Source organism: Necator americanus, chromosome IV (assembly GCF_031761385.1).
Source record: "Necator americanus strain Aroian chromosome IV, whole genome shotgun sequence".
Taxonomy (NCBI): domain Eukaryota; kingdom Metazoa; phylum Nematoda; class Chromadorea; order Rhabditida; family Ancylostomatidae; genus Necator; species Necator americanus.
Window position 1 is genome coordinate 15,652,314 of NC_087374.1, and position 10,471 is coordinate 15,662,784.

Here is a 10,471-nt window from a genome sequence, read left to right on the forward strand (position 1 = left end):
CATCACATGTAAGCTAACGTTACTAAGAGAAAAAAAGTGAATTCACTGCATCCAGAAATAAGAGCGCCACTGGTTGCCCCACCACCAATAACATTTTCCCGAAGCTCTGGATTCCATATGTTATTTATGCTTACAGGTCACCTTATTCCATCCCTCCACAGAGGGCATACACAACTCAAACTGGTGGGTTTGCAGACTTCTTTTTTTCGAGCATTCTTCTTCTCCAAGAATTTTTTTTGAACTTTTCAGTTCACTCGGAACTCACCTATTAAGCTATAAATATAGTTGATTATGCTCATTTCACTCTTATCTATCTAGTTTTCTTTGTTTTTAGATGATTCATATATTTATAAAAGTGGAGCTGGAATTAGTTTTTAATTCTCGTTAAGTATGCATAAGGGCTGCAATTATTTCGAGAACGGAAAAGAATCAAAATACAACTGTAGCAATGCGGAGAGCCAATTGTTCTTTTCATTTTACTAGATAGAGTGCCAAGACATGTTCACCGACAGAGAAACATTGCAGTGTTTCCGTCTTCGGAGTGACTGTTGCACTATAAAAAGAAAATTCTGCAGTATTTACTAAGATAAGAAGAAAACAGACTTTCCGTAGAACCTACGTTTTCCTTGCATGTTTCAGTCGGCCATATTCAATTTCCAAAGTCTGATTTCGGTGATCTTATTGCTCATTTGTACTTGTGCCTATATCCGATCTTTTGCTCCCAAATTGATAGATAGGAATAAAGAGGGGTAAGTTCCGTCGTATTTCAATCTGATTTTATGGTTTCGATCATCTTATGATTGTTAGTGGACTTTATAACCTACATTTTCTGTGCATCAAATTTACTGTTTAGATTGCTCGGCGTTTTCTGGAAGTTGGCTAGAATAGGTGAACGGTTGAGTCCTTGGGTTGCTGCCTGTTGTTTTTGTATGGCTTTTGTTGTGCTGTTCATCTGATACTCTTGGGAAGCGTTGGCGATGCGGCCAGTACGATCCGGACGTGTTGACGAATCCTCGTATGAAATCAAGAGGCGTAATCCGCAAAAACCTTCTGGGGTCCGTAACTGTCCGGAACATTTTTATGTCACAAAGTGAGTTGATCCTTTTTGTTTCAGAGATGTTCAGAGTTGATTTTATCACTTGTTTTACCGCTTGTCTCAACTCCCGGTCATTATTTAAGAGTTTTAAAGTTGCAGTTTCTGATGTCTAGCAAACTACTTTTACTTGCTTTTTTTCGCAAATAGACATTTCAAGGCATGCAACCTCTGCTATTTAAGGAAAAACATATATTTTGATTATTTTCTCTCTGGAAACGATGTCGAACGAAAGACCAACTATTCTTTCACTACTTCCGACACGGAGGTTTGATTCTTTTAGGAAAACATCTATCCCCATTACGATGAAACGTGTAGAAGAAATGTTAAACAACAAAGGGAATGAGGTGAGCTCAAAGCAGCATTGTGAAAACTTCTCTGACGATGAAGCTTTGGAAAAAAATCATGATTTTCTAAGAGAATTTGCGATACCATGTGTATTATTATGACTTTCGGCTTACTGTATTATTATGACTTTCGGCTTACTGCCAGGCCTAGTTGCCAGATATTGACAATTTTAGAACTTTCATCATATGATATTAATGTATATTCACAAAAACATGCGACAACAAAACAACTTTACATGCATGCAGAGTGGTCAGAAAAAGTTCGACTTTAAAGGTGTTGCGAATTGTCCGAAATTCTATCCCGTCTGCACTGCATATTTCATTTTTGTTTGGTTTCTACAACTCTTCCTGTTTTCTTAGATTTATATTCATGGCCTTGGGGCTTCCTTAAATCGGGCAATGGTGCTAGCCATTGAGGTTCAGAAGATTTATACCGATGCAGTTTCTCTGAATGTAACTACTTCCACCGTAAATGTAAGCCCTTAAGTGTTCGTTTAGCAAACTCTCTAATTAGCATAATTTGTGCTCTTTTTCTAGGTAACTGATGACCTTTTTCCACTGAGCGACGAGTATGAAATGGGGATTCGCAACAGGCCTTTATCCGCAGTTCTAATTCACGTTTGCCGAACTCAAGTTTAATTCTATTGAGATCCATATATGCTTTCTTCACTTTTGCTGGATATTGAATATTTTTTTGTTTTCTGCTCCACTGTTCTTGTTATTTATAGTAGTCGTATATTTTTTTTCAAATGTGGGTCGACATTTGTTTATCAAATAAACATTGTTAAGATTTCATGTTCTGCTCATTTATAATCACTTGAATTACTGTGTCATACTTACACTACTACTTATGTTCTCGTATATTCTTTGTAACTATTTGATTGATTTCAAATACTTTACGCAGAGCTCCTTAGCCTTAATCCATGAATTCATGAAAAAATGTCGCTGCCGTTATGGAAAGTGCTGAGAGTGTGGACTTGCCGAATAATTTGCACAGAAGTGCGGAATTTTGCAGGCGGCAAAGCAGCACTTCGAATAGCTATAGTTGGAAGTGGTCCGGCAGGTATTTTTACTATGCAATTTTCTTTTTGTTCCAGTTTTTGTTTTAGTTCATCTTTTTATTATCTTTGTACAAAAGGAGTTTTGGTTTCTACTTTCAATTTTCTAGTTGGAATAACTCAAATGGCAGACAGCTTCATTATTTGAGTTAAAGCAAATTGAGATGTAGAAGTTCCTTTTTATTTTGATGTTATTGAGACGTTTTGATTCCCTCACTTTGGCGATTTATGTACGATATTTTATACAAAGCACAAGAAATGAGCGATATACTTGAGTAGTTACAGTTGTTTTTTTTTCAGATGTTTTTATAATTTTGTGGGAATATTGAAGCGTGCACTAGAAATGAGACATAGGTGCGATAGGGAGAAGCCGGACCCTCCTCAGGTGAAGGGGGTTTAGCTCATGGGGTGCAGCCCAAGTGAGGAGGTCCTTTCGCCAACCGTCCAAAAGTGAAGGGGGTAATTTCGCCAACCGTTTATAAGTGAAGGAGGTCAGAGCACCGGCTCCGACTATCGCATCTATGAAATGAGGTATAAAATTCAGGTTTATTCACTTGTTCCTCCTTGCTGCGGCGACTGCCTCGTTGCAATATTGATGTGTTTGATGCTTCGCCTGTACCTTTCGGATTAGTTCGGTATGGAGTTGCACCGGATCACCAAGAGGTAGATTTACTGTGTTCTTTACACACACGATCCAACCTCTTTGTTCGTTATTGGTTTTTCTTCCAACAAAAATATGCAGATGGTTCTCATCAGATTAGTGTTCTTGGTTTAAAGGAAGTTCCATATAGTTTATTTATCTGAAATGGTAATCTAGAACTGATACAGTTACGACGCGGATGGGGGTTTATTAATCTTCTGTGAAGAGATCATGGGGAGTTTTAAATTTTGAGAAATTCACCAGTGAAGAGCTAGTCAGTCAGCCTACCAGTTCTCGGATCACGCGGTCTCTCAGCCCACATGCGTTTTCTTGCGCCTGCATAGATTACGCACCCCTGTTCCTCATTCTTTATGTTCTGAATGATACCCTTCACGTGCTTCAACAACGACTTTCTGAGTCCTGAATACAAGTCAGAGAAACGCTGATAATTCTGCTTTCAATAGGTTGAACCGCAAGAAGAGGCACCTGAACAAGATGTTGCGGAGGTTTAGCTTGACCTGTAAGGTCGTCTGACCTCTATCTGGGGTTTGCGATTTAGTTCTTTCAAATGCAGCGGAAAAGAAAATTGACGCAGCGTGCAGTGGAAACCTGATGCAAAGCATGGAGTTGGAAGCATGAGCGTGGCTCCAATCAATTCCCTCTAACTGTCTCGGACGACGAAGCGAGAAACGCCTTAGTTTTTACGAGGTTCGTTAAAAGGCGCTTCCTCTGGTAACATGCCGCGCGCACGATCGAGTGGTCAAGGTTGAATGAGATCTTCTCAGAAGCCTATTCTAGTAAAACCAATTAGTTGGCTGCTGAGGGATCAGGAGCGTGTACAAGAAGACGCGTTCTACCGTACCTCCTGGGAAAGAAGGCGTATTACACTGCCTTTAAGGATGATTGAATATATCGTTAGAATTGGCAATTTAAAGTCTGCCAATATGTTGAACAGGAAAAGTTAGACGTTGTCTTTAGTCGCTCTTCTCGTTGTTTTATTAAATTGTCTCAACAATTTAGTAAGTTTTCTCTTTATCTTTTTCTTACAGGTAAAGAATTGCATAAACGCCTTCGACAAAATGTTTGAGACAAATAGAGATCGCCTCGCATTATTTTGCAATGTAAAGTGTGTTTAGTTTTTCATACTCTTTGAATATCCTCTTCCAATGATCTCTAAAATATGTGGTATTGTAGGGTCGGATCTGATCTGTCGATGAAGGAACTGACTCGACACTATGATGCAGTCCTCCTGGCTTATGGAGCTCATCGGCCGCGTCAATTGGACATCCCTGGAGCAGAGTCGAAAAACGTTATTTCCGGATCCGATTTTGTTTCTTGGTATAATGGAGTCCCTAATGCCAAGGTTTCTGCCGTCAGTTCCTCGTTTTCCCTACTTTTTTCCTGTTTCAACAAATTCAGTTCTTTTGTTTTGGTATCTACACAAAGTTGTTGTGCGTAATACTAAGAAGCAAATGTGTTCTAGGAACCACTACTAGATGATCCAAACGTGGTCATAATCGGTAATGGAAATGTAGCCCTAGATTGTGCTAGGATGCTATCAACCGCAAAGTCGCTTCGAGCTACTGACATCCCGTCGAAAGTAATTGCGGTGTTGGAGGAGTCTCAAGTGAAAAACATCAAAATTATTGGTAGAAGAGGTCCACAGAATGTGAGTTTCTAAAATAGTCCTAGTGGTGGAAGTGCATATTCTATGTTATTAGCTTCTCCTATGATTTTGAATTTATTTGTTAAAACTGGTTCTGCAAAATTGTTTTGCAAAAATGCGATTGGTAGTTTTTCGGCAACTGCTATTTTTCTATGTCATAAGTGCATTACGAACCTATTAACCTTCTCACTCTGGTTCACAAAAGTTCTTCGGTTATGGAATGTTGTGTGACTAGCTGATACTAATCTCCTTCTAGCCTATGTGATTTGACCAATTTTTGACATAAATCCATAGCCGAATTCTTAGGTATCGTTCACTATCAAGGAACTTCGAGAGCAGTTTAAAGTACCTGGGTGGAACACGACAGTTGAAATGGACGCTGAGGAAGTGCTGGATTTGAAGAAAGAAATCTCTACGATGCACCGACGGAGAAAAAGACTCATGAATGTGAGCAAATGATGTCATGAAAGGCTCAGAATATTACGAAGTTTTCTTTTTTTTTGCATTTTGTTGCATCCAACATATGAAGATGTACATTTATGCAACTTGGTTTTGTTAGATGTTTACACACATAAAAGTAACAAACATTGGTTTAGTTACTCTTGGATGGTGTGAAACCTCAAGAAGAAGGAAAACAGTGCAGGTTTTTAAACCATAGGATACCTGAAGAAGTGATTCCTGATACATCCGGACGAGTATCAGCTGTACGGTAAGAGGGTTTCAAATAGTGATTCGTGTTCTCGGGAGCACGACACTTTTTGTGTTTATCAACATTTTATATTTAATATTATTGATTATTGAACATATTATTGAACAGTACTAGGTGATGTTACAATGTAGTCTCTCTGTGTTTTTTCGTCTTTTTTTCTAGTAAAGAGTTCTGTCTTGCATAATAAGTACTGTTGAATTTGGAACAACAAAACAGATTGAAAATGGTAAGCTGCTTGTGACCGGATTTTTGTGAATTTTGGCTTGTCTTTTTTCAGATTCCTCAATAAACGTACTGATAGCAAGGAGGTCATTCATTGTGGACTCCTCATATATAGCATAGGATTCCAAACAGTCGTTCTCGATGGGGTACCGAAAAATGATAAGGTAAGCATAGGATTTTGTGTAACAGCAAAACAGCCACCATTACGTTACATCGCCGATGAGGTTGCATACAACATACGTCGTATAGCAGACGTCGATGAGATAGCCGCGATGCATTTTAATAATTTCAGCAAATACTCGTCCTTTTTTTAGCGACGGGTAATGTAAAGGAATAATCAAGATTTTTTTCGTGAAAAAAAATCAGAGATATGGACTTGCAAACGTATGGCAAAGGTGTAGCGCAGCCAAGTCGTTATTATTAATTAATTAATCTTAGCTCGTTAATTATTCCTAGCTCGCAAACTTTTTTTGCAGCTGCGTTGCTGCGCGGAAAAAAATCAAGAAGCTCACCCCAAATACATTGTTGCGTCGTCGTCGGTGGCACATGATTAACAGACTTGACGGCTCTGCTAATGGCAAAATAAGAAATGATTTCAAGACTTGCATCGAGTTTTGCCATATTACTATAAACTTCTCTGACAGCATATTGCTCAACTTCTGTTTTCTTCATCATTGCATAAAAGTTTTTAAGGGAATGATTGCTATGAAAGATAGTTTCCGAGTGGATATGCCTTGTGGGTCGTTTGTCTACGCTGCCGGATGGTGCGCCCATGGACCTCGAGGCGTAATCGTGGATACACAGCAGGATTCAGTAGTAGTGGCGGAACAAATAGCGAAAGATTTTTCTACAAGAAGTGATATTACAGGTGCTAAAGATATAGCTTCAGTAATATATAAAGCCAGCGGCCTTAGTTACACAAACATGTTTCATATGGAAAGTATTGTGAAACTGAACGAAACTAAGTAGAGATGAGTAGGATATCGAACAGAAGATACAGACACACCGTTATAGAAGCCGGTTGTAAGTTTCAATAGGTCCGAGTTTTTCGAACTCGCTAAAATTTATGAAGCTTTTGAATACACTTTTTCATATACTTGCTTGTAACAGGTCCAACTACATATTCAAAGAAAAAAACCCTCTGCCTCATTTCTCTTTAGTTTTTTTTTTTGGCAAGAAAAGTGTGGACAAAAATAGTATTGTCAGGAAGTCAATTTAAATGCTGCTTCAAATAGCTGGCAATGGTGGTGGTAACTCTTAGTGCACATAATGATACACATAATGATTGTAATGATTGTGCTGCTAGTTACGTACTCTGTAAAGCCACTGTTAGAAAAACTAGCTGAAGTAGCAATTTGAATTCCTATTGCCAAAATCATTATCTAACTTGTTGTTAAGGTTCTCTGCATGGCGCTGCAGCGATTTTGGATGCTCGACATGTGAATTATATAACGTGGGATGAATGGAAGAAAATCGACGATATGGAAATAAAAGAAGGGTTGAAAATAGGGAAAATACGGGAGAAGTTGACGAAATTCAACGGATTCTTGTACCGACGTTCATAGAAATGTTACCAGTATGCTGGTATTTTTAGATTCTCTCATAAATGATTCGCTTAGTTTAAATTTTATAATATTAGTTTGCTCAATTATCCTCTACAGGTTACTGTGATTTGATGCCTTTCATAAATGTAACAGGAAGTTGTTGTAGGTAGTGTGATTCCTGTTTAACTTGTTTTATCAAATATTTGCTCTGCATATCTGTTAATTTTTGTTTCCATTTAGAACAGTGTCTCAGACATTAATCATGAATGAAATCTTTGATATCTCTTGTAAAAACTCTTACCGCTTAATATTACGTCCGTGCATTCACTATCTCTAATTTGGTCCAACTTTTGTTGGGAAGTTACGTGTACATACAACAAACTGTGTTGTTTACTTACGTTATGCTTTTACATATTGTGAATTTTACTCTTGAGGGGATGACATCGCTGGAATCGAAGCTACTCGATGGCAAAAATGCGGGATACTGTAGTAGCTCAGACGAGGGCGACAACGGATGGCAAGTGGCAAAAGATGATGATGAACATCAAGTGAGAATTTCCTCAATCACTTAGTGGCCCCCTTATTTCTCGAAGTAAATAATTGAATTAATCGAGGCCTTAATAAGGCCTAAGCATTCGTCTTAGACATGACGACGATTTATGAAATGTAAATCAAAGTTACTAAGGAAAAAAGTAAGTTAGGACATAAAGAAATAAGAGCGCTTTTCCACTTCCCCCAGCTACATTTTCACCCTCAACTTTTGTTCCGTGTATATTCCGTATATGGACTGTATTGTGATAAAGAGTCAAGTCAAAGATCTTTTTAATCTACCTTATGAAATCTCCTATTTTGTTCACGCTATCTTGTTCTTAGCCGCTATGTTTTTGACGCACCATAGAGAAGAATTCTTCTTTTAGTCCAATGTGATGCGTCATTTGGGTCCTAGCGTAAACACTGGAGCCAAAGGTGTGCTGAAAGAATATGCTGCTTATGAAAGGCAGACCAGAAGAGATAAAAGAGCAAAAGATAGAGAGCTGCTGATGCTTGCTCAGAAAGGGATGCTCCAAGGGTCAAAAGTAGACGATATAGATCAGGTCGGTTTTTTTCTCCCTTCGTTGATGATTTATTTTTTATGTCTCTGTTGTTTGTGGTTTGTTAGTGAAACCTTTTGGGATTGCGGAATATCCTTCGACAGAAAGCTTTGCATGACTAATTATGCTAATCCATTCCTGATTTGTATGACCCAAAGATGAAGTCTGCCTTATAAGGTAGACCAGGTTTCAATTAGTCGATGTGATTAGTTAAGTTTCAATTGTTAGGTTGAGTCGAAAGTTCTCGGATAAATTGACAATATTTTCAATTATTTTGCAATTTTCAAACGACAACTGTAAATTATTTGAAGTATGCCCCATTGACATCGATGGTCTTCTGCCAACGTTGAGGCAGATCGTAGATGCCTTTGCTACAGAACGCTGGGGACTGTTCCTTGAAGAATTGCTCGAGTGCCTTTTTGATGTCGTCGCGGGTTTGGAAGTCTTGACCATCCAGATAACGTTGGAGATAGGAAAAAAGGTGGTAATCCGAGGGAGCCTACACTTTGAAGAGCCTTTTATACTCTATCAAACGGTGGCTAACACGTCCATTTTTGTCAGCTCTTCGCTGAGTGATGATCTCTAGAAGTCATCACTACCACATTGTTCGAGAACTTTCGACTCAACTTAATAGTTTTAGTTCTAATCTGGAGTACGGACAAAATATAGAGAACAATATCCGAAATCTTGTATTTTATGCTTGCAAGTATGATTCTGAAGAAGAAGATAGTCTGGAAAATCTTCGCCAGCGGCGCTTGGCGGAGCTTAAAAAGGCGGCGGCAGGAAAAATCAAGGAGATTCTAGAAAAGGTAATTGACCTGATGACTCGAAAGTTTGTGAACTGTCACATTCATCAACGAATAATTTGTAAGGACCAATTTACGAAAGCAATTGACAGTTGCGAGCGACTGCTTTGTGTTCTGATCTACGAACCTGATGATGAGATGTGCCAGAAGTTGACTCATGTATGTAAGGTAAGTTATTAAAAGTCCTAGTAGTTCGATAATGCTGAGTCTAGTTGGTGATATCCAGATTTTGGCAGCTGATTATCCACTTGTGAGGTTCGTCAGAGCCAGAAGTGTGATCCTTGGAATGAGCAAAGCTTTTGTAGGTTTACAAAAAAAGTTTTATAGCTATTACACGTATGAGTTTCTCTTCAATAGACTGAACAAGCGCTCCCAACCCTACAATTTTACTTAAATGGAAATCTTGTCGGTAACTTCATAAAGTTGTCGTCGTTGTTAGATGGTGAAATTGACGTGGACAGAGTAAGGGATTTTATCAGAAGGTAATTTCATTGCTTCGACTATTCATTCAAGCAGTATTACCTGTAAAAGTTCAGGCAACACATCAACTTGGTCAAAGGTATTTACGTGACCGACTCGGACTCTTCAACAGACGAAGATGATGGCTGATTTATGTTATCCCACGTTTACTCATTGATTTACTTTGTTTAACGTTTACTCCACAAGGATTTATTATAATTATGTTTGTTAAAAGATCTCAATTTGACGAGCTTTCAACTGTAGTCGTTTCAAATTTATTGACTTAGATTTTACTTGTTTTCATTTCTATTCAACAGTAAGACATGCGTTTTTTCGTTGGTTTTCGGGACTTCATTTTCATTTCTTTCTGTTATATAATTGGTTTTATGTCCTGCAATTAAAATATGAAGCTTACTGATCTCCCTCTCTTGTTTATCTGGATCGTACCGATTGTTTATTTCGCAGTCATTTACTGCAGCAGATTGAACCACGAGATGGTGTAGTTTTGTCAATGTGACACTGTGTTCTCATTTTTAGCTCTGAGATCTCTGAAATTAAGTCAACATTATGTACGTACAGTTTATTGTAATGTGCAAATATCAAAATTAAAAGCATCACCCCACGAATCTGGGGTGGTACGGGTTTCAGCAGGGTAATGCCTTTACGAGCTCGTAGATTGTGGGAAAGAGGATGATTCCGTCCATTCCTCCCTGTATCAGTGTAAACGGACGACCCCGGAACGCTGCTCTGTTGCAACCTTTACTCCCCGCTTTCGCTTGCGATTCGTCCGACGAAGGGAACCACCCTCTTCTCCGTATAGGCACTACTGACTCCGT

At 38.6% G+C, this 10,471-nt stretch overlaps 4 protein-coding genes across 4 annotated transcripts; all 4 read left to right on the forward strand.

Moving 5' to 3' along the window:
* Positions 1-117: 117 nt before the first annotated feature.
* Positions 118-956, forward strand: RB195_001410 (uncharacterized protein; the record flags this gene model as incomplete). The annotated part of the gene is made up of 3 exons (XM_064198170.1): positions 118-183; positions 640-749; positions 854-956. 3 exons carry the CDS (start codon positions 118-120, stop codon positions 954-956), a joined length of 279 nt encoding a protein of 92 aa, XP_064054051.1.
* A 21-nt stretch (positions 957-977) lies between these two features.
* RB195_001411 (uncharacterized protein) lies at positions 978-2,079 on the forward strand (the record flags this gene model as incomplete). The annotated part of the gene is made up of 4 exons (XM_013438372.2): positions 978-1,090; positions 1,377-1,440; positions 1,801-1,914; positions 1,978-2,079. The coding sequence occupies 4 exons, from the start codon at positions 978-980 to the stop codon at positions 2,077-2,079; spliced, it is 393 nt and encodes a 130-aa protein (XP_013293826.1).
* A 300-nt stretch (positions 2,080-2,379) lies between these two features.
* RB195_001412 (uncharacterized protein) lies at positions 2,380-7,300 on the forward strand (the record flags this gene model as incomplete). Its single annotated transcript, XM_064198171.1, has 10 exons — positions 2,380-2,503; positions 3,043-3,161; positions 4,188-4,264; positions 4,333-4,501; positions 4,622-4,807; positions 5,111-5,251; positions 5,401-5,513; positions 5,791-5,899; positions 6,429-6,603; positions 7,134-7,300. The coding sequence occupies 10 exons, from the start codon at positions 2,380-2,382 to the stop codon at positions 7,298-7,300; spliced, it is 1,380 nt and encodes a 459-aa protein (XP_064054052.1).
* Positions 7,301-7,716: 416 nt separating this feature from the next.
* Positions 7,717-9,785, forward strand: RB195_001413 (uncharacterized protein; the record flags this gene model as incomplete). The annotated part of the gene is made up of 7 exons (XM_013438374.2): positions 7,717-7,827; positions 8,197-8,348; positions 9,011-9,179; positions 9,243-9,344; positions 9,403-9,477; positions 9,534-9,658; positions 9,713-9,785. The coding sequence occupies 7 exons, from the start codon at positions 7,717-7,719 to the stop codon at positions 9,783-9,785; spliced, it is 807 nt and encodes a 268-aa protein (XP_013293828.2).
* Between the last annotated feature and the right edge of the window lie 686 nt (positions 9,786-10,471).